Here is a 23,451-nt window from a genome sequence, read left to right as displayed (position 1 = left end):
GTAGATGCCAGAAAAGATGTAGGAAAGCAGAACTCCATCAAAAAGAGGTAAAAGGAGTTCCCATGGTTAGATTAAAAGACTGAGTGTGAAAATGGTTCCCACTTACTCAGGAGAGTCGATCCAAAAATACAATAGTCCAGCAAAAATCCTGGGGGGACTCAACGTGGTGAGAATTTTACTCAAAAAGGAAAATCTATTTAACATTTACCCAGAGGACCTAGCCAACTACAGGCCTATCATGAACCTCCGTTCATCGGGAAGGTTCTCAAGAAAGTAGTTGCAACACAGCTACCTTTTCGACCAGCTAGACCTCTGCGATTACCAGTCTGACTTCCGCCCCAAGTGCAGCACTGAGACTGCAACCATCCTTGTGGTGGACAATGTGCTCAGAATCAGACACCGGGGACTCGTGTCTCATAGTCCACTTTGACCTCTCAGCTGCCTTCGACAGTTGATCACCAAATGCTTCTCTTCCCTCCTTGCTGACCAGAAGAGCATCTCTGGAACTTCCCTAAAATGGTCTGCATCCTACTGCTCCCATATGTACCAGGTCATTCACATGGCTCATTCAGACCCAACCCAAACCGAATTTGTCCTAATCGGTACCCCCACCAAACAACTCGTGCAACAATGCCCGGATGACCCGTGCCTGGAAAGATTCACCCTTCGGCTGTCCAACTCACTGAAATCCTTGGGCATTATTATTGGCGATAGCCTTTCCTTCCAGAAGCACATAGCCAAAAAGAAGGCACAAATTGGAAGGCTACAGATCCACACGCTCCACAAAATCCAACCCTGGATTCCCCCGATCAAATTCGTATGGTGGTCCAAGCCCTTGTCTCACATTGGTTGGGTGAGGTTAATGCCTTCCTCCTTACTGGGCTTCAAGCCACACACCTGGTCCCCCTTAAAGCAGCACACCACACTGCAGCCCGCCTCACTACAGGTTCCAGCAAATTTGACTATCTCTCCAGCTCTGCCCACGCTTCACTGGCTCCCCCTTCCCATCAGGATCATATTAAAAAAATGCATGTATGACTTACAAAGCAGACTCTGGAACATCAACATACTTGGTGGCTAAACTCCACACCCCTGGAGGCCCTCACCTCATGTAGCAAAACAGTGAAAAGGTTGGAGCCAAAGATAGCCCATAAAGAGAATGCTCGGAAGCAGTTCTTATCCTACCACGCCCGACCACCTGGAACTAATTCCCGGTAGAGGCTTGAAATGCCCCTACCATCCTTCCAGTGCCGCAAAAAAACAAAAAAGGTGTCTTTCAACAATACCTGTCAGAGAATTAAAAATCGTTCTCTTACTCCACCTACAGTACTGCATTACTGTATAAAATGCCAAGCCTAATTCTGGCACAATCCTGTTTGTAAAGCGCTCTGCTGCTCTTGAGCTGGGTCCAAGCTGTAAGCATTCAAACAAATCAAAAATGTTCAGCATGTGTGGAAAATCTTTCTCTGGATCTCCCTTGTATGTTATCTGTACTCTATACCGCGGTCAACCTCTGCTTAGAGTGAAGCCTAGCTGCTCGCACTAGCATTGAGATTTACTCCGGTTTTTTCAGGTCCACTAAAGTTTGGTCTCTCTAAATTCCACACCACTGGTGGTATAGAAGAACCGTCCTAACAGATGACTACACCCCTGGGTCTGTTATCCAAATCTGTACAATAGCCGGACTTCCGATTCTGTGACACTTCATGATGGGGGTTTTTCTTATTTTCCTCAGTCTGCATTAACAGATTGAGGGATATGTAATTAGGTGTACATTTATCAAAGGTTTCATTACACGTTTTACCTTCAGCAAATCACAACTTAGTGCAATCAGCCTAACTGGGACAGTGTCATAAATTGGTGCTCTGGTGCTTTTTGTAACATTTTCATAATCTTACTCCCCATGCTGTTTTCTGTGGGACATTGCTTGTCTGTGATCTGAATATTTCCCTCATAGCACATATTTGAGCTTATTGCTTGCCTTTTCAATAGTCTGCAGAGCTCGGAGTGGGCATCCTCCCCACAGCATTGGTGGCATTGTCAGTTTAGCAGGCCAAACGTGTCGATCAGACATGGATGTGTAATGATCTTCCTTCCTTGCAAGTACACCACCAGTTTGTTTCTACCTGCCAGGTAGTTACTTATATACGACGGACTGTGCCTGCCCTTACTTTGGTCGTATTTCCAAGAGGTTGCTGTGCAACATTGCCCAAGGTTTGGGTAAAACAAGGAAATGGAAAATGTGTATTCAAAAGTGGAGCATAATGTATCGCACACTAAACTTTAAAGCCACTGATATACAACTGTGTTAAACAAAGAAGGCTAATGTACGTGATTTGTAATAGAAGGTATAGCTGTACCAAACAACACAAATGTTTTTCTTATATTCCCTTTGTTGCTGCTTATGGTGATGCCACTTTCCCCTTGTCCAGATCACCCATCTAGTCCATCAAAAGAGAAGTGATGGACCCATTTTCTAGCAATCTGATGCTAAACAGCAGGCTTGAGGGTGGGTGGGAGACTGGGCTAGCTACAGGAATGTGTTTTGTGAGCAAGCCCTGAGCCTGGTTTTACCATTTCAGGACCAAAGAAAGAAACCTTAGTTACACGTTGTATTGAGCAGTCCTGCCCAGTTCTATTCCCAGGTAATTTCTGCCTCCCTTCCTCTCTATCATCCTCGGGCCATCACCCTCTTGGTGTTTGTAGCACATATTGGTGGAGATAAAGAAACAGCACAGCACTTGGGACATGGATGACTGGTGTGGCTTTGGGTAGTGCAGTTACGTGTTTCTTTAATCTAATCTTTCTTCCCATATTCCCTTGCTCCAGCTGCAATATGCCAAGAACTATCTGCGATCACCACCACAGACCGGGATCCTCAGGTCCGACCAGGTGGCTTTGACTCTCCTTTCTATCGTTCCAGTGAGAGTCTTGTGGGCTCTCAGAAGAAGCCCTTGTCTGCAACCAACAGTGGATTCGGGGCCAGCCAAGGATGCAATCATTCAACCTCCTCAGAGAAACTTGGCCAAGACGAGTGGAGTGAGGGGCTGAAGCAGGCTTTCACCCCCATTGAGCCACCTAGTGGCACCCCGAACCCCTGCGGGAACACAGAGAACCACAATACACAGGAAACGTCCAGCAGCGTTGTCACACCCAGCCCTCAAAAAGGTCAGGCACAGAGGAGATCCAGGTGTGCTGGTGGCAAGAGCTTCTCCTATGAACACCTGTTTGAGCTGGCTCTGCCAAGGACTGATGCACTGTACAAGAAACTGAACGGGAATCTGGATGAGCGAGAAGATAGCGGTCCTTCAGTCTCTCCTGCAGAGGTGCTTGACCGGCTGATTCAGTTTGGAGCAGATGCTCATACGAAAGAGCTTAACAAGTAAGTTGGGCCATATTGTGGTATCCTGTTAAGCTGGTGTTCCTAATTCTATGATTTGGATGCAGGTTGGGGGCCAGGGGGATGGGTATATTTTTTTGTTTTCTGCTCAGTTTTTAACTAGTGGTTTATTAATATGGTGCTTAATTTTATGTACTCTTTTCTTTAACCTGGAGGAAGCAGAAAGACCAATTTTGCATTAGTCAACGTGGCCATGAATCGAGATATAAAGGGCATTGACTAGACTGTGCCGTAATGAGGGCCTGGGGGAGAGAGGAATAATGTTTGAGGCAAATGAGATTATGTACCTACAAGGCAGCTCTTTATAGTCTGTTTGTTGGGCGAATTTGGTGGTGGGGGTCTAAACATGTGAAAGCTGGTTAAAGTGAGGCATTATTGTGGGTAGCTGGTTGGAGGGAGGTTGATTATTTAACTGAGTGATCTCTTGCAGCCACCATGGAACATGATGTCCATGGGTGTCACTGGATAGCAACCTGGACGAGGCATTCTGCAAAGACCTGGCACCCTAACCCCCCCCTCACCTATCCCGGACAATAGGCTCACAGCTTCTCTGCTTTAGCATGTGCTCACTTTGTACTGCAGCCCACACACTGACCCATTAATCTAAAACTGTTCATCTAACTGAGGTGAGCCTGGAGAAAGATCTGTCCTTCGTTGGTGCTATTAGAATGCAGCTGCCACGAGACCCCTGTTAAGATTTTAGAGGGAAATGGGAGAGTAAATCTGGCTGCTTCCTACTTGTGACATGAACCATAATGGCTCTTGTTCTGGCCTCCTCTGGCATTAAAACTGCATCATTTAACAGTCTGACTCGCTGCTACTTCTAATACCCTTTTCTTGCCGAGATGCCTATTGGTGTCAACATTGAAAGGTTATAGTTTTGCCACATCAGGGGTTCTCTTTATTGACCTCTCAAGGGTGGCAAGTTTAGTCTGCCCTTTCAAGATTAGAGCCTGTGAGCCGTATGATTTGCAGGTCTCAACTGTGAGCACTTGGCGTACCAATTTATCTCTGTCCTTGTTTGCAGGCTACCTCTGCCGAGCAAATCTGCAGACTGGACTCACTTTGGCGGTAAGTTGCTCCTTGCAGAAGTTCTTGCGTGGCATGCTTCTGTGCCTTCTGTTGTCACGCCACTCCTATTTGCAGAATGTCGCTCCCTTACTTATGCAAAGGGTATCGACGGCAGCAAGTGAAGTTTCTGAACTGGCAGTTTAACGTCTTCAATCCAATGCTTCTGTTACAAACCCTTTCTCTTTCTTTCACCCCCACACTCTCCATCTTGCTTCCACACCATCCTTCTCGCTGCAGGGTCTCCCCCATCAGATGAGATCCACACCCTGAAGAACCAGCTGATCCTGCTCCATAACCAGCTGCTATATGAGCGCTTCAAGAGGCAGCAGCACGCTCTACGAAACCGTCGATTACTGCGTAAAGTTATCAAAGTGACTGCGCTGGAGGAGCAGAGTGCAGCAATGGTAAGTGGTTCTAGACAGTCTGAGCTTGGTGTGCTGAGTCTCTAAGGTTAATCATTGGGCCACCACTAGTTAAACCTGGTTGAATTAAACGGATCAATATATTGCTAGTCAGAAGGTGTCTGACAAAGGGGTTGCATTTTGACTCAAGTTTTATGTTAACAAAGGAGAAAAGTGCCGTACTCTCCCTATCACTAGCTTTGCCATACCTAAATGAAGAATGTGTGCTCATTGTCAGCAAAGTGTCTTCTGTCCAACTCTCTCCTATTCTGGCCCTATGTAACGCTCACCTGACTCCCACGGAGGTGCTGGTCTGGTTTGGAGTGCTGTTGCCTCTTCAATGGTAAAACGCAGGACTCGAAATATGGAATGGACCGGCCCATCGAATTTGACTTGTCTGGCTTGCAGAAATACCCTCCTGTGCGTCAAAAGGAAGTATTAGCGATCGGAGGAACAATGCTGAAACCTACCACACCCTTCTTCCCCTCCACGAGACCCTTCCGTGTTTCCCCGTGAATTCTCACCTTAGGGTCTGGAAGGATGAGCTCTCCATCCAGCTTCGGTAGCTGGGGCGCGTTGTGATGAGAGTTCAGAATTGCTTGAAAATCCGGTAAGATATAGTTGAAGTTCAATTGCCGGTCCAAGCTTTTAATAATAGTTGTCTTTTGCTTCTTTTGCAGATGCCGAATAAAGATTCCGCGGTTGGCCGTGGCACCGAAGAAGGAAGCTCAGGTGAGTCTTTTTTTTCCCCATAGGGGCCGGGGTACGGCAATGCCGGAGGATTGGCGCTGACCCGAAGTGAGATGTGCAATCTCAGGTAAGTCTGTAATGAGCGTTATTATAATGTCTTTGCATTCGCTCACTAATGTTTGTGTTCTTTCCCCATAGGGGCCGGGGTTAGGAAATGCCAGGGATGAGGCACCGACCTGATGTGAAAAAGGAAAACCCAGCAGGTAAGTATTATGGTAGAAATTAAGGATTCCCTATTCTCTTCCCTAGCTCACCTATGTTCTTGTCTTTTTTCCTTAGGCACCAAAAAAAAAGGCCGAGGATCCTGGTGGTCGCTGATGATCGTGCCGGCGCCTGGTAAAGGTGAGTAGAATGCGGCGCTGCAGCGGGCGACGCAATGCGCCTTTTAAAATGAATGTCTTTCTTTGCAGGTTCGTTGAGGAGAAGATTCCGGGATGCAGATTCAGCAGGTAAATGTCTTCTCTCGCCTTTTCTCTTCCTTTCTCCCCCTTGCAGGTGCTCCAGGATGGTGACAGGCGTGGCTGAAGCCAGGATGCAGGAGCAGACACGGTGAGCGTCCAGCTGCTAGATGCAGAACAACGTAAAGTGTGGATTGCTGCTTGGGTGTGGCTTAAATAGCCTTCAAAGTAGTTCCAGGTATGTATCCTTCCTCCAAAGGTATGTATACTTCCTCCAACCACACCCGTGTGGTTAAGTAGTCCTGAAGATAAAGTAGTCCCATTCAGGCCTCTGGATGGTCTGGATGTTGCAGCATGGTCTGCATCAGGTAAGTCTTTCACCAAGCACCTTCTTACACACAAGTTCCCCTTTATGAGCCTGGCGCCAAAGGCGCCAGGACTGAGTCCAAAGGGCCCCTATTTGGGGCTGCTGGGGCTTTCCCAAGTAACATGATGTCTGCGTCTGGGGGTGCTGGACCGGGTCTGGCTCCTTGGAGGTAGGCATCATGACACCCTAACACTAATAAAAGAAAAAAAGAAATAAAAAAAAGGGTTTTAACACAAAGAAACCCTGGGGAAGGAATCCCTTCTCCTGGTCAACTGGGGCCACCTTTGGACTGACACGAGAATGGCTCCCTTCTCACAGTCAAACTGTGTTCCTTGTAGAGGCTGTTTTCGGTTATTCTCTGGTAACAGCCTATACAAGTCCTTTTACTTTCATTGGCTTGACCAACTATCCAACAGTTATTTCTTTTTAACACAATTTACTCTCCTAGGCTTCCCTGGTCGTCTTGATTAATTAAACCATGGAGGTCACTCCCAAAGTATCCTTGGTTACTTTCACTATTCTTAATAGCACTATCGGCAGAGAGACCATTCTTGCAAATTTCTTTATTCTGGATGCTTCTCTTCTGATTGGGGGGGTGGGAGGGATTACCCCTGAGGCACTATTCACTGTTGCGCTCTTTCGATTCTTCTGATGATGAAGATTGTTATTGATGCCTCCCTCACTCTTGATAACTTAGGCACAGTTACTGTGACGAGGTAGATTACTCCAGATGCATTTCCCTTTCCCAAGGCCCTGCCGATTCTACCGTAGTTCCCATAACCTTCTGTTTGCTGGGGCCATGTCACGGTTCTTCCTGGGCTGTTGGCTCTTTCGCTTTGGCTGCTCGCCGTGACTTACTTTGCTCCATGCTGTGTTGCTGCTGCTCCGCAGGCTTTCCGGCCTCTTGATGTCGGCGTCGTTTAAGGGCTACGTGGTCCTCCAATCTGAGGTCACACCACTGTCGGCCTTTCTCTAGCTTCTGCTCAGGTCAGCCCTCCCTCTGGCTCTGGAGGATTCCTCCGACCTTTCCACATCGTCCTCTTTAGAAGAAATTAAGAAGGCCATTTGGAGCTTAAATCTGGAAATGTGCCCGGGCCTGATGGTCTACCGGCTGAATTTTATAGAGCAATTCCGGAAGGAGTCCTAAGTTTACTCACACATTTGTACGGTGTAAAAACAAGGGTAGTTTACCTCCTACGCTCAGACATGCTATGATATCCCTGATCCTAAAACCGGGTCGTCCAGAGTTGGAACCAGATAGTTTCAGACTTATTAGTCTGATTAATTCAGATAGCAAAATAATAACTAAAATCCTGGCAAATAGATTGGAGAAAATACTCCCAAAGTTAATACATCCAAGCCGGTTTATAAAGGGAGAGTTTCGGCTTAAAACACGCGAAAGCTATTGCTTACCTTGGCAGAGTCAAAAGAATTGCAAATGGAAACAGTAGCTCTGTCCTTGGACGCATAAAAGGCCTTTGATAGTTGGATGGGAGTTTTTGGTCAGAACAATGGAGAAGATTAACTTCAGTAGTGATTACTTGAGTTGGATTAGAGTGCTTTATACAAATTCCACGGCAGAGATGAACACAAATGGAAGAATATCGAGCACATTTGACCTGCAGTGTGGGCCGCGCCAAGGGTTCCCATTATCCCCTTTGCCTTTTGTGAATTCAATGGAACCGTTGGCAGTGGCTGACAATAAAATCATTGGAATTAACTTTAATGGAATCTGCCAGAAGCTCTGGTTGTATGCCGATCTTCTTGTGGTCAGTCAAGACCTTTTTTAACATAACATTTATCCCCGCCCTGATGAGCTTGATTGAGGAATTTGGTCTCAAATTATAAAATATAATGGTCAAAATCTGAGGCTTTGCCTTGCACTCAATTGACTAATGGAACGTTGTTAAAGAGGTTTGGCTTCAGATGGTGTCCTCTTAGGGTGAAATACTTAGGAATATGGATCACAAGAGATCAATGAAATGATGAACCTGAATATGGATCTGACAAATTACTCTGGAACTAGAGCGTTGGGAATTGCTTATGCTATGATTGGGAGGCAAGGCAAAGTAAGATTATGGTAACACCGAAGTTAATTTGTTAGGTATATGATCCCACCTGTGAAGAAATCGAAGTTGATGGAATTGGATGGTCTGAACCAATTGTTTCTGTGGGGAACAAAGATACTGAGATTAAAGTTATGGAGATTACAACTACAAAGCGCTAGGGGGATTAAACATTCCACATTTTGAATGTTGCCATCATACATTCACATTGAGACATAATGCCATTCACTGAGAAGAAAGATGAGTGGGCGGTCGCAGAGGCAAGCATGATAGGTCAGGTAAACACCTGGGCAGTCCGGAGTCCAGTCAAAGTTTTGAAACAAAAGTTTTGAAAAAAAAAAAAGTTTTGAATGTATTTTTTTTAATATTAAAGGGTTTATTTTAAGATTGTATAGTAAAATAAGTGTTTAAAAAAACACTTGTCAGACTTTTGTAATTCGAAACACTGACTGTTTCGACAGTCAGTATGAACCGGCAGTCCTATCAACTACAAACTCAGACTATGGAATCGATCTGCTCTGACGGAGTTTGTGATCTACGTGGAGAGCGTTGAGTTTGAAGTGTCATTGCAATCTAGGCCAGGCCTGATGAAATCAGATTCAATATGGCTGAATCCTTCAATTAAATAAAGGACACAATTATATTCTGGATAAATTGGTATGTGGCAGGACTTAAAAAGGTTGAAGACCTGTTTCAGTGAGAGGTGCTAAACATTACAAGAATTAAGTCAAATACAGCTTATCTGCCTGCACTTATGGAGAATATTGTAAACCGAAACATGCAGTGAAACTGCAAAAACTAGATAATTCAGATATGAGTATTATTAAATAGGTAGTCGGGAGAATATGGCATCAAAAATATATACTTTGTTAAACAGGAATTCAGAGGGAAATAATAAAATCCTGACACCATGGTCTGCATGCCTAGTTAAGGAAATGACTCAAGGAAGATGGGAAGTTTTATGTGGTAACATCAAGAGGATGTCATTAAATATAGGAGAAAGAGCACGTCAAGTGAAGATATTGAACAGAGTATTTTGAACACTGGTACGAATGCAAAAGCAATGCTTGAGTCTAACGGACACATGTTGGGGTTGTGGCCACGCCCGAGGAACATTGGAACGCATGTTTTGGGATTGCTACAAGGTGAAAGATTTTTGGAAAGGAATAACTGAAGTGATGAGCAGAGTAGTGAATCAAGAAATGGATTTTAACTTCCAGACATTGATCCTGGGAGAAGATACAAGCCTAGAAGTGTTAGGACGTCACCATGTAACCTGGATTTTAAAGGCAGCTTTAGCTGCAAAATTATAATGCGAAATTGGAAGTCGGATGGTTTTCCGAAACTGGACTCATGAATGGAAGAAATGTATTCTATTTGTAACATTGAAAGAGTGTTGTTAAGGATGCAGAAAAGTGAAGCTCTGTTTGAGAAATTTTGGTGGCGATTCCTAAATTTGGTACCGGATTAAGCATGTTTCAGGAAGAGGAGATAGAAGAAAAGATGAGAACACTTTCAATATAATATCAGTGATTCAATATCAGCAATCTCAGGCTTTCTGTCCATCCCTTACCCACTTGGGACATTTGGTGTGATTAAACAAACATGTTTCAAACCGCTACACTGTCTATGAAAATGCCGTGTCTCTTTTAAATGCACTGAACTGTGTTATGTAGGTTCCAACATGGCTGCATTTTTGCCTACCACTTGTTACCTTATCTTAGTGCAAAACATTGAAAAAGGACTCATATACTTGTCTATATAATACCATAGTCCTCTCTCTATGTCACTTACCTGACGAAGCCCGAGTAGGGTGAAACGCGTCGTCCCTTCTTGCACCTAGGACCGTTGCTGCCTCCTTTGTCCATGTATCTTAAACAATAAAGGACACTTTGACTGCACGGAATACAAGTCTGTGTGTGGATTTATTGAAGACATCCAGCCTTTCGCTTCGATCACAGCCGGAGTGCCGATGTAATCCGGATTGGTTACCAGTCCTTTTTTATATATATATATATATATATATCGCCTATAAACAATTTTTTTCAAAGCGCTTCAAGGCAAGGGAAAATACAAGGACATTCTTATAGGCCGTGAACAGTAAGGATGTGAAATTAGCAATCGTATTCGGCCTGACGACATTTCAGATAGTGCAAGAGCTAAGACATAGATAAGGAAGGGAGGGGGGAGAGTGGGAAGGAAATGGAAACAGACCGGTGACTACCGTACGTATATATTTGTTGAAATGGACTATAATTGAATACTGAGTTCTATGAGTTATTTATAAGGTTTTATTTTTCTATTTTTCCTTTTCTTTTCCTCTCCCTTTTCCTCCTAGATATTAGGTTTAGATTTCATATAGATGTTTGGGCATTTGGAGGAGGGAGTTGGTTACGTTAGTGTTGCATTTAACACGGTTAAGTTTGTGTTGACGTTGTAGGTTATCTGTTGGAAATGATTTGAATAAAGTCGTTTATAAAAAAATACAAAGATGCTTTTATTCCTTGCCACAATTGGGAAACGCAGGTATTGCATTTGTCTTTTATAGCAAGTGTACTATTTTCCCAATGCCATCGAAACATAGAGGATTTTTCATGTTGCCCTTTGCAAACTCTCATCATAACTGTGTTTGAGGAGTTCATTTTAAGATCTATAGAGTTCATATAATCACCAAAGGCAGAGATCAGTCTTTGCAGACCTATGTGTGTGGAGACAACCAAAATAAAATAATCGGTGTAAGCCGCCCAATTTATTCTTACTGCAACAATTTTTGGGGAATCAACTTTTTTGTCCAGAGCAGCACCTATGTCTTTCACATACAGGTTATACAATGTAGGACCAGGATGGAACCCAGCCATATCCCTAGTCGCGTGTTAAATGCACTAGATAACAAGCCTTCAGAATTGAATCTAATTTTCTTTTTTGGAATCTGTGTAGATACATTATGATACTCAATAACCCCTTTGGCATTCCGTACTGATCAAACTTTCTCCACAACTTTCTATTAACGGTGTTGAAAAGCATACTAGGGTCCATTGAAGCAGAATTTGATGACCAAGCCAGTCTCTTTAAGCAGCTCAACTATAGCCCCCCCTGCACCCCACAGTACCGTGCCCATATTCCTTCTAAACTCCACCTGTCTGTGATGAAGGATGTGGTTCTCTGTAATCCATTCCTTTGTGATCTAACACAATTACTGCGTCCAAATCCATTATCGAGATAGATCTATAATTAGATGTTGACAGTCTGGAATCTTTCTTAAATATGGTATTTTGTAAGACATTTGTCCATGTTTCTGGAATTTTTTGCAGCTCCACTACATTGTTAAATTGAATGTGCAGAATTCTGGCCCACAATTCCACATTTTGTTTCAGAATAGTATTGGTTTGGTTATTCGGTCCATTTTCTCTTGATGGATTGGCTCTCATAATCTTTGCAGCTATATTTCCTACTGAGGTATCTATTTTCCACCTGTAGGAGAGATGTGTGCCTTCATTCATTTTAGTAGTATGTAATTTGTGCAAGTTCTCAAAATATTGCAACCATACCTCCTCAGAAATGGGATTAGTTACTAATAGATTTGATTTTCCTCCATTTTATTTACTAGCTCCCAAAAAGCTCAACAGGTCTTCCCTTTCAAACTCTCAATTCGTTCCCCATCTATTTTATGTAGTTTGGCATGTTCAAACTTGAGCCAGTTCTTATACCCTTGTTTCAATAAACTAATCCTCTTTCCGTTTACCCCCACCACACCTTTCACCCTACCCCTCTGGGTGGCTCTGATCTCTATGCAGTTTGGGATTCCTTTCTTTCACCTCCAGATTGGAAGCATGACTTTCTTTTGCTTGTACCAGCCTCTTCTGATATTAATACAATCATTCTAGATAAAATCCCCTCTAGGTATACAGGAAAACCCCGTACAGAGTACTAGAGTGATTATTTTCTTCCAGAGGAGTTAAATTAAATTCCATCGTCATTATGGTGTTAAAATGACTCATTTTCTTTGAGTCACATCAGTCTATTCCCACTGGTATTAACTACCAGCTTACTCAAATTCTCGTCTTGGACTACCCTCTGAGAAGCCCATTTCAATGGTATGCTCAATTGCACATGATCCCTAAATTCATCAAACCTAACTTTGTGACCCTGTACCTTGGAAAACAGATTTGTTGACAAAAATACATAATCTATTTCTGAGGCTTAGCCCCTTGCCGCCCACGTGGGAGAATCATTATGCAAAAGTGTCAAACCCCAACTTTCTGTCCAGGATTCCACCATAAGGTAGTTCAAAATATCCATCCTTTGTATATTTGTATATTGCAGTTTGCGTTTAGATCCCCTGCAAATATGTCAGTCTCTCTCACATACCCCCCCCCCCCCTCCCACCCTGGGGATCTCTTGGATAAACTGTTTCCCAGAGCAGTGAAGTGAAATTGACTTTACTTATTATAAGTTTCTAGACCCAAAACATACTATCTTACAATTGGGTGCTGGAGGGGTTACTTAGTATCCCCTTTGTCTAGCTTCTCATGTGAACATTTTTATGTTACCCTTTCCCCAATGAATGGCTGGTGGCAGTGGTTTACTTTTAACTACCGTGGTGTGCATTTACCATGGGCTGCGTTCGCAGCTGCAGTAAAGCACCCAAGGGTGCACTTTATTTCACAATGGCCCTGGTCTTCTTTTTTCACCATTTCTTTGTGGGAAGGTCCTCCTTGAGATTTACTCTGCGTGCAAAAACAGCTTTGGTCCCTTTGCCTTTGGTGGGATTCACAAGTGAAGCCCGCTTCTGGTTCCAAGGTGTGTGGCAGCGGCAGGAAGCGAGGAAGGTGCCCGAAACTCCCTGTGCTTTGTCTCCTAGGAGACAGGAATGCACTTGTAGGTGATCGGCTGGCTGTCCGGCATGGACAACCACCCTGCTGGGTGACTGACAGCTAGGCTGGAATGAATGGGAGAAACCTGCATAAAAGGCGAGGATGCTTGGCTTGGAAGGCAGTCGACCACTGGACGAAGGAATCCAAAAAAGAACTTGAAGATCCCTGCTGCAACCCCTGGGCCGTTGGTTTGCCCGGTGAAGCCCTGCTGCTGTGCTGAAACTCTAAATTAGTTTTGACTAGAGAAGCCCTGTAAGGACGACTTCTCCCCTTGAGCTGGTGGGACCAATTGACTCCAAAGTAAGCCACTTGACATCCTCTCGGAGCTGGTTGAAATTCCACTGCCGTTGCTGCTGGAACCGAATAGCCAGTGAGAAGAACACCAGATTGTGTGCATTGCTTTTAAGTTGGCCAAGAACTCCAGGAAGATCTTCCGGACTCCCAGGAAGCAGGACTGACCGAGCCTGAGCCACCTGAACAGAGTGCTGGACCCCCAGATGCAAGGAAAGCTCATCTCAACAGCCAAAAGTCTGCAGTGGTGCTATTTGCTGAGACGCGAGGAGCTGAAACCGTGAAGTGCCACTGAATAGAGGTTCGTCCTTTCCTGTCGCCCACCGTCCCATTGCAGTGCAGGAGTCCTCCCGGCGTCCTCCCTCTTGTCCCCAAGACTGAGGCCCAGGATCAATGGATCTGCAGAGCTGCACAGGAACAGAAGCCAGCCAAAACCCTTTTCTTCTAACCAAAGGTACTGTACAGTCTAAGAACTTGTTCTCTGCTGAGACCTGGCCGAGTTGCTCTGTCGAGTTGCTTACATCTTCATTACTTCACAAGCCTAAACAGCTTGTGGCCCTACTTTGATTTCTTCTTTTCTACAAAGACTTCTAAAACATTGTGTAAGACTGTTCCCTACTTCTGAGAGGTGCTTCAGCTCACCTAGACATTTGCCTAATTGACTTTGGCCTAGCCTGACTCCCTGGATGACTCTTCTTCCATCTGACATTGTTTGGTCTTCCTTGCAGGCAGGGGTTAACTAACTTTGCATTGGGGAAGGGGGGTTCAAAAGTACTTACCTGCTTTCAGAATATTTGTGAGATCTCTTTTGTCCTAATAACCTTTCTCTTTGACAAACTCTTAAGTCTGATTCGAAATGCGGACAGTGATATATTAATTTCCAGTGTCCTAGCTACTAAATTCACCTGAGTGTGTAGGAAGTGTCTGTGTCATCCAAAAAGGGTACCTATTGATTTAGAAATATTAAGTGTGTATTTTGATGTGTATTTGTGTTACTATTATATTGCCCCTTCTGAATGCTTATTCAAACTGACCGTTCGATAAATTAATAATTGTTTAATCAAGAAACCTTGTGTGTAAGAGTTTATTTGAATACTTGTCACTGTGAATATCTGTAACTTCCTTACAGCTCACATTGACCCCTCTTGAGATAAGCCTAGCTGCTCAATCATGCTAACAACCTGTGTTGTACAGACTTAAACCAAAGGTTGGGTTCCTATTGCCTGGAGGTCAGGGTTGTTGTAGTGTACCCAAAGTGTACTGCACACAATCGTGCCCAACACGTGATTTTGAAGCATTTAAGTATTTTTATGCATAAATTCTTATATATTTTGTGTAAAGGTTGCTTGGTGACCAATATTGCAATAAAAAATAAAGTATATAAATAAATGCTTTAAAATATATATTATATATATTTACAGTTTATAAGTGTTTCTTTGAACCAAGGTGTGCTCTGAGTTCTGTGTACCAACAACAGCACCCCTCCCGCCTTAGACGAAGCCTGGTTGCTCGTCCATTGCTACCAAATCTTTGGTTAGTTCAAGCTAAATCTAAGTAGTGTAGCCCTGTTCACCCTAGGTGGGCTTTCCTACGCTCTGCCACGGGCAGAACTTGGGGAATTTTACCAAACATAAGCAAAGGAGGGAGTATTGCAATAACACAGTCTTCTCAGGTTGTTTCTTGGAAGATGTAGAGGATTGAATATAAGGGGGTTAGGGAGTTCCATCATGGAACGGGAGTCCTTGTCCCCATGAGGGGAGCCTCGCCCTGTGAGGTCCCGCATTCCACCACCGCTAGGGGGATTGTTGCGTAGAAGGCTCGCCATCCTAGCCGCAAAGGGGAGAGCTCCCCTGTGGGAAGATGTGACGATATCCCTTGAATCGTCAGACTATTCAGAAGTCGGTGAATTGTAAAAACTGAGCATAACTTGTCATTCTTTGGGTAATGTGTTTGAATTGTATTGTCCAATGCCAGGCCTAGAGGTCTGGATCCATGCCTGGCTTTCAGGTTACCACTCAATAATCTTAAGGCCTAGAACCTCCCCTGCCAGCAGTACAGAAAACGCCCCTCCACATCACAGATTTGATCATGGAGCTTAAACGCTAATGACCGGTGTGTTTATATGTGACAATTTCACGTGAATGTGTAGCGAACAAGGAGCCGTGTCTATGCACACCCCACCCAGGTATATTAGGAAGTCTACCATACGGAGCCAGGTGTCTCCTGTAAACACAAAACAATTACATCATGATTCCTGGCATAGTTAGCAATTAGTCATATTTTGTGTGGTTTGTGAAACCCTGTATGTTTTATGACCATACTGAAATACTATTCCCAACTGTGCTGTTTGTGAAGACCTTGTATGCCTGCCATCTCGCAGATCTGTACCATATTCCACTAATGAGCTGTATGATCCTCAAGGATGCAGCTTGCACACTCAGTTTCAGAAGTGTGGCAAAACCGATCAGAGCACCAATATTGCTGTCCAAACCCAACCCCCATCCCTACTGCCCCAAACCATCCCCCACCCATGCCAGAAACCAAAATCAACCGGCATTACCCCCCCCATGACTCAGCTCAGTTAAACTGAAACACTCAACACATGCAGCGCCTGTGGGGACAGGGCACACTAGGCATCAACAGGCTCCCATCGCTAAGAGCCCTACTCGCAACATATTTGGCTCCCCAGAGGGCATACACTGACCCGGAGCAGGGTATGTGGAGCCCAGCCCAAGACACATTTGAACTGCAGAGGTAGATAACTGAGCCCCCAGTTGAATCCGAGGAGCGGATATTCCTAGATCACAGTTACTATTCCGGAAGCCCGCAGGAGTTGGGCAATTCAGGTGCAAAACATTCTGTTTCGGGCGTGGGAAGAAAAGCACCTTCCCTTTGTATGTCACACAGTTTGGCTGGGAAAAACATTGCATAACAAATGCCCTTCTGCCGCAGTGTCCTTTGCCGATTGAAAAGTCTTTTTGTTCCTGCATCTGGGGGCTGAAGTCAGGAAACAGACAGATTATTGCTGTGCCCCAATGAAGGCCGCCCTTCTCTCTGGCTGCCCTGAGGAGTACATCTTTGTCAAGGTAATTGAAGATACGTGCAATTATGCGTCGCTCTGGTGCCCCGGGAGGAGGTTTAGCCACCAGGGAACGATGTGTGCGTTCCATCAGAAACATCTTTGAGATTGGGGGATCATCAAATATTTCCAAGATAAATTGTTCCATGTTTTCAACAGGGGTTGTATTCCGGCATCCCAAGACTACGCACATTGTTGCGCTGAGATCGCCCCTCTAGTTCGTCATTTTTTGCCACTATTTTCTTTGCAGTTTGCTGTAGGAGAGAGACTTCTCTCTACAGGACAGATACTTTGCCCTCGCTGATCCTGTTGTCTGCCTCGCTCATGCGTTACACAATTTGGCTATCTGCGGAGCAGATATGCCCACTTTACAGATAAGTGCGTTGATTTTTGTGCCCAGCATATCCAGTGTCTGGTTGAGAGTGGCCACATCAAGCTGGAAAGGGCCAGGATCAGCGGGTGAAGCAGGGAGCGGCATATCAGATTTGGCAAACTGATCTATTTTTGCCTGCTTCTTTGGATTCACCAGGATAAGTTTTGTCACTCAGACTATGGGATCCCATGGTATTGCAGTACGTATCAGTGGTGGGGGTAGTGGTGCAGTAAAGCAGGCAGAGTATTGCAAATGCAAGTATGGGACTGTGCACACTATTGCAGAACAGCAGCATGCATCCAGCTCTGCTATCCCTCCACCACACGGGCCAGGATATACTACAGGGTGTCTCTCTGCAGCCCTCCGGGCCAAAAGCAGCTTCAATTCCACTTCACTTCTCAAGTGTATTCACGGTAATCACACAGCTCAGATCAGATGTACATCCTCTGTGCCTGAGGGGCACGTTCCCATGGCTGAGAGACTCAAAGGACAGGCAGAAGGGCCACCCGGGGCCCGACCACCTTCTCCAGCATGGGGTCTGGCATGGATTCACATGCTCATGTATATTCCCCGTCAGGCTGGGAATCCTCGGTAAAGAAAAAATCAGTATCAGTTTCGTTTCTGATCTGTCTTTCTTAGTAGTAACCAATCACTGATCTCTGGATCATACTGCCCCCAGCCAATGACTGCCCTCTCCCTAAGCCCCGCCTCTGGTAGCCATCCTCAGATTTTTACCGTACACTCAAGTGTTGGGAGTCCTCGTGTTTAGCTCTTGAGTTTTTTTACTGCGTTTTCATGCTTTTTCAGTTTAATCGAGCCTCAAGCTCCACTGTCTCTACTTCCGATAACGGGGACCCATTTCGGAATTCTTCTACGCCCCTCAAGGGTGAAGTTTTCATCCAGTTTACACTTCTTGGAGGATTCCGGAAGATCTGCGGCCTACCTCAACGGACATGGCCCAGGACAAAGGGAGCTCGACGCCCGCATCCAAGCTGTTCAGGAACTGCCCTGGATGCGGATTATATAACATTTTCAAGGAGGACGAGCATTTGCAATGTCTCTACTGCCTCCATGGGGACAGGACGCACGTGGAGAAGGACTGTGCGTTCTGCAAGAACCTTTCGGAACGGACCAAACAAGATCGTCGACCCCGCCTTGCCACCTGGCTGGAGAAGGGCACAGCAAGTGAGAAGGCGAAGAAGTCTGAGCAGGCTTCTAAGTCCTTTGAGGGCTCCCTGGCGACGGGGGCCCAACAGAAGGCCAAGCACCGCGAGTCCACGGGCTCCGGGAGCACCGAGGTCGGGCTCTTCGGTTGCCAAGCAGGGCGCTACTTCCCCGGCACACTCGACCACGAGCCAGCGCTCTGGTTCGGGGAAGAGGAAGTCCGAGAACCCGGGTAGGCTGCTGGAGCGGACCCGGTCGATCTCGAAGGGGGAGCGAGGCGTTGACACTCCCCCCAAGGCGAAGGCCCAGGACGCACCTAAGGTGGTGAGGGCCTTGATCCACCCGGCTAAGGCCTCTACCGAAGTGGTCTCTGCAACCGTGGCGGAGCCGGCTGAGACTACGCCAATGGAAACGGCCTCTGGGCCCAGAGTATCCCTGCCGCCGCGGAGGGAATCCTCTTTCCAGCCCACCGCTAAGACCCCCGTTAAGCCCCTGGCTAGAAGAGTTGGGGGGCGGTGGCCGTTACAGACTCGGAATCAGCCTCGGAGGAGGAACTGGTGGAGACCGAGAGGGGCCTCAAAGAAAGGTCCATAGGCCTCAACGAGAGGTTCGATCCCAGGGGACGGTCCCTGCTGGCGTGATCGAAGATAGCGACGAGGACGACGGACAGGGCCCAGTGGAGCAGCCATCCCGTCAGTCGCAGCCATTGCCAGAACCCCAGGATAGCTCGGCGGCCATTTTGTTGGCAATCCAATCCTTATGTACCAAGATAAGGACGAGATTACCACGGACCCCGACGGAGGATCCAGAACCAGGCCCGTCGGGAAACCCTCTGAACAAGCGAAGGAGAGTCCACCCCTCTCCGCCCTTCGTGCCCGTGAGGCCAGTAGACCCCTCATGCCCCTCTCCGGGAGAGGATACGGCGACGGGGACGGATGACGACGGTGGCGATGACACAGCAGACATCCCGTCGTCACCCCCCGCTGGCGTTCCCAGCTGACTAGGTTGGCTCTTTCCACGCCATGATAACCAGGGCATCCAGGGCCAGCTCTTCCAGCTCTGCCCTGAAGAACAGAAAAAGGAGGGGTTTCTGTACCAACGACGAGAGGCTAAGAGGAAGACCGTCCTCGCGGTGCCTTTACTCGACATCTGGGACGAGGGGCTTGCTGTCCTCAAGAACCCTGCCACGACACCTGTCAAGAGGGACAGGTACGAGAAGAAGTACTGAGTCCCCGATGCCACCCCCTTGTGCCTCAGGGCCCAAGGTCGTCTCGGCAGCGGCTAAGAAGAAGGCAGCGGGCGCGGCGGCTTCAACTTCCACTTCCCCGCCGGACAGCGAGGGTAAGCAGTTGGACTCTATGGGACGACGAGTCATCTCGTCGGCGGCGACGACGATTAAGGCGGCCAATGCCTTAGCGATCGTGGCCCGCTACGACAGGGAGCTCTGGTTCACGATAGCTCCCCTGCTAGATTTCCTGCCAGATGACAAAAGAAATTCTACAGGAGGGCGTGGTGGCGTCAGATCACGCCATTACGGTGGCAACGAACATTGCAGATACTGGATTTCGCCAACTGGGCAACGGAGTTTGCCTCTGACTAGGATGGCTCAAGGCGACAGACTTTCGCCAGGACGTCCAGGCCAGAGTGTTGGACATGCCGTTCGACGGCAACAACCTCTTTGGTAAGGCGGTAGATGAGTCTCTACAGGCCATCAAGACCGACTCGGAGACGGCCCGGGCCCTTGGGGTGCTTCAGCAGCGACGGCCCTTTCGGAGCTCTGGAGGCAGACAGGGTGCCTCCAAAGGATCCAGCGGTGGCTCCTCCACCTACCGCCAGGCAGCCCGCTCCTCTTCCGAGGAGGCCTACAGTGGTCGCGGCAAGCAAGGGGGTTCCCGCCGTCGTGGCCAAGGAGGCAAGGCCGCTTCCAAGCAAGACTGACCCGGCCGGGTGGTCGGGCCCCCACCGAAGCACCCCAGTGGGAGGCCGACTGACGAAGTTCGTCAGGGTGTGGGAGTCCATCTCCACCGATCGTTGGGTGTTGGACACCCTGCCCAACGGGCACTCGCTGGAATTCCTAGAGAGGTGCCCTCGCATTCCTGCCATGGCCAGGAAGGAGAATCGCGTCCCTCAACTGCTGTTGGGAGGTAAAGGCGATGCTCAAGAAAGGTGCCATCGAGCTCGTCCCCAGGAGGCTCCGGGGCTCTGGAGTATACTCAAGGTACTTCCTCGTCAGGAAGAAGACAGGCGGTTGGAGCCCCATCCTAGACCTGCGTCGGTTAAACAAATACATCAAGGCGCAGAAATTCAGGATGGTCACCTTCCAGCATGTACTGGGACAGCTGGAGGAAGGTGACTTCCTATCGTCGCTGGACCTGGAGGATGAGTACTCACACATCCCCATTCTAAAAAGGCACAGGAAGTTCCTCAGGTTCGTGGTTCAAGGACATCACTACCAATTCAGAGCCCTACTGTTCGGATTAAAGTTGAGCCACCCTCTCCAAGGCGAAAGGGGCTGACCCAGTCCAGGTGACCCCTGCAACGCCCAAAGTGGCCCTTCCTCCCAGGCAGGAGGCTTCGGTCAAGCCGGTGGAGAAAACACTGGCGAAAAGGGTGCCAGCACCGAGCCTGGCTCCGACCCCTCACTGCCTGGATGTCAGGCGTGCCCTGAAATTCTAATTGGCAGGACCAAGGACTTCCGCAAATCGGATGCCCTCTTTGTCACTTTCAGAGGCGCAAGACCAGGCTATCAGGCCTCCATATCCCGCTGGATGGTCTTGGCCATCAAGGAAGCGTACGAGGGCCAGCACAAGCCGCTTCCGACCAACATGCAGGTCCACGTACTCGGGGCCAAGGCAACGGCCATCGCATTCCAGCGCCATGTCCCTTGGCAAGTCATAAGCAGTGCCGCCACTTGGGCCAATCCCTCAGCTTTCTGCAAGCATTACTGTTTGGATGCTGGCTCTAGGTCTGATTCGGCTTTCGGACAGGCGGTTCTCAGGAACCTATTTGCTTAAGGAGTCTCTCCTCGCCACCCTGGGGCTACATTCAGTTGTAATCGCCCATGCAGTATGGAGGAAAGGGGGCGGGACATAAGAGTAACTATAAGTTGCTCACCGTAATGACTAACGTACCCTTAGTCCCCTTTCCTCCATACATCCCACCATTCTCCCCCCCTTATAGTACTGATGTCAGGCAATGTTAAATCTATTGTTGACGCGTCAATGGGGACTTGGGTGTGCTAGCGGAATCAGGGCAGCGCATGCTCCCTGGGCTGCACCCCTCTAAATTTAAAGGGGATGGAGGTTTTCCTGGTGAAAATAGTTGTCTCCCGTCCCTTGGAAGGGACGCACATCCCTTATGGAGGAAAGGGGACTAAGGACTAAGAGTACGTTAGTCACTACGGTGAGTAACTTGTTTCTGCTTGCACTTTTTCATTTTTTTTTTTTTTTTACCACCTCGGTCATGCGCCTTAATGTTGCAAACTGCCAAAGACTTGAAGTTTGATGGGACTCTGTTCGGATGGATTTCTAGAATCTGGCTTGGTGGACAGATTTTTGGAGGCCACACTAGTTCTGTTGAACAGGGAGCTCTGAGTTTAGCTAATACCCAGTCTAGGTAATGTGGAGAGCAGTTAAGTCTTCACACTTGCGAACGTGTGAGTATGGCCAGGGGTCCCCAATGAATCCCCAAAGAATAACATTCAATAATTCAGCTTAGTCAGTTATAAAAATAGTTATTTAGGTCTTTTAGAGACACTGAAAAATGAAGCTAGCAGTTAGTAATATCACACATTCTCCAACATGGGGTCTGCCATGGACTCACATGCTCATGAATATTCCCTGTTGTCCGGCTGGGAATCCTCGGTAAAAGAAAGTTTCACTTATAAACTGTATTTCTCCTCTAAACCAATCACTGTCCTCTGGGTCATACTGCCCCCATCCAATGACAGTCCTCTCCATAAGCCCCTCCTCTTCAGATTTTTACTGCACGCTTCAGTGTTGGGAGTCTTCCAGTTTGCTCTGCGAGCTACTTCTAAGTTTTTTTCGTGTTTTCTCGGAAAAACCATCTATTGTTCCAAAAGAGTCAGTGTGCTATTTACTCCATCTTCTGACAGCGGGGATCCGTTGTCGGTGAATTTCAGCGCCCCTCAAGGGCGAAGATCGAAGTTTCCTGAAGGCCTTCGGGCCTGCTTCGCACCCTCAGACTATGATGGAGGAGAAGGAAGGAAGATCCTTCTTCAGGCCCTGCACCAAATGCGGGCTTTGGAATGCGTTTGTGGAAGACCAACACATGCAATGTGTCAGTCTGCATCCAAACCACAAAGAATGAGTGTGAGATTTTCCTTGGTTTCTCCATGAAGACAACGAAGGACAGGCACAGTAGACTGTTGGCGTGGCTGAACGCCAAGGCCTCTGCCCTGTGCTCCGAGCAGGGTAATGCCTCACCCAGGTCTGGCCGGTCTGAGGAGCGGGCTTCTTAGTCCTTTGAAAGCACCTCATCCGTGGGGGGGCGCCCAAGAGCCATAACTCTGGGTCCACCGCAGAATCGGGTCCCATGGTGTTCGGGGCGCGCTCAACATCACCATCTGCCTTCATTGCTAGCCGACAATAGAACTCCTCAAAAAAGGAATAAGCTGCGGGAGAAGCCTGAGAAGCCACGGATGGAGAAGGCCGAACTGGCCAAGAATTTCCAATCCGCGCAGGATGATTCTTCTGGTGGCAGCTGCTCTTGCAAAGCCGAAGGGGGCTGACCCTGTGAAGGTAGCACTTGCAGTGCAGATAGTGTCCCTGCCCCTGAGGTGCAAAACCATCGCATTGACTATGTCGAAGTCTGCTGGCACGACAGAGAAGAAGATGCAGTCTGAGTGTGGTACCGACCCCTCAGGGTGGAAAGCGAAGGGGTGTGGGGGGACATGGAGGCCCCACATCAGCCGCAGGCCATGGACGTTTCGTCCGCGTACGAGGACCTGGAGTCCTCGCACACAGTCCACGAGGACGTGAAAGAGGATGACTGTGCGGGGCCCAGTGTACCGATCACGCCAGCTCAGCTGAGGGATGTCTCTGGATATTCTGTCAACCCTCCACACCTTGTTTTCAGAGATTCAGAAGAGTATGCCGCAGGGCCTGGTCCCAACGGTTTCCCAAGCATCCAATCAGCCACCAGCAAAGAGGAGATTGGGGCGTCGGATGGCACCGCCTATTCAGCCTCCACATCCTC

At 47.4% G+C, this 23,451-nt stretch overlaps 1 protein-coding gene across 2 annotated transcripts in view; it reads left to right on the top strand.

Annotated features, from left to right (window-relative positions):
* TSC1 (TSC complex subunit 1) overlaps positions 1-23,451 on the top strand; it is a 684,759-nt gene that overhangs the window by 538,794 nt on the left and 122,514 nt on the right. For both annotated transcript variants that reach the window (XM_069609318.1, XM_069609319.1), the window contains exons 14-16: positions 2,830-3,382; positions 4,428-4,471; positions 4,709-4,875. In XM_069609318.1, coding sequence (XP_069465419.1) covers positions 2,830-3,382; positions 4,428-4,471; positions 4,709-4,875 — 764 coding nt within the window. The remainder of the gene's footprint in view (positions 1-2,829; positions 3,383-4,427; positions 4,472-4,708; positions 4,876-23,451) is intronic.

The sequence above is a fragment of the Ambystoma mexicanum genome, chromosome 8, assembly GCF_040938575.1.
Source record: "Ambystoma mexicanum isolate Mex_15411 chromosome 8, UKY_AmexF1_1, whole genome shotgun sequence".
Classification (NCBI taxonomy): domain Eukaryota; kingdom Metazoa; phylum Chordata; class Amphibia; order Caudata; family Ambystomatidae; genus Ambystoma; species Ambystoma mexicanum.
Note: the sequence above shows the minus strand (reverse complement) of the source record. Positions and strands in the feature narration are given on the sequence as shown.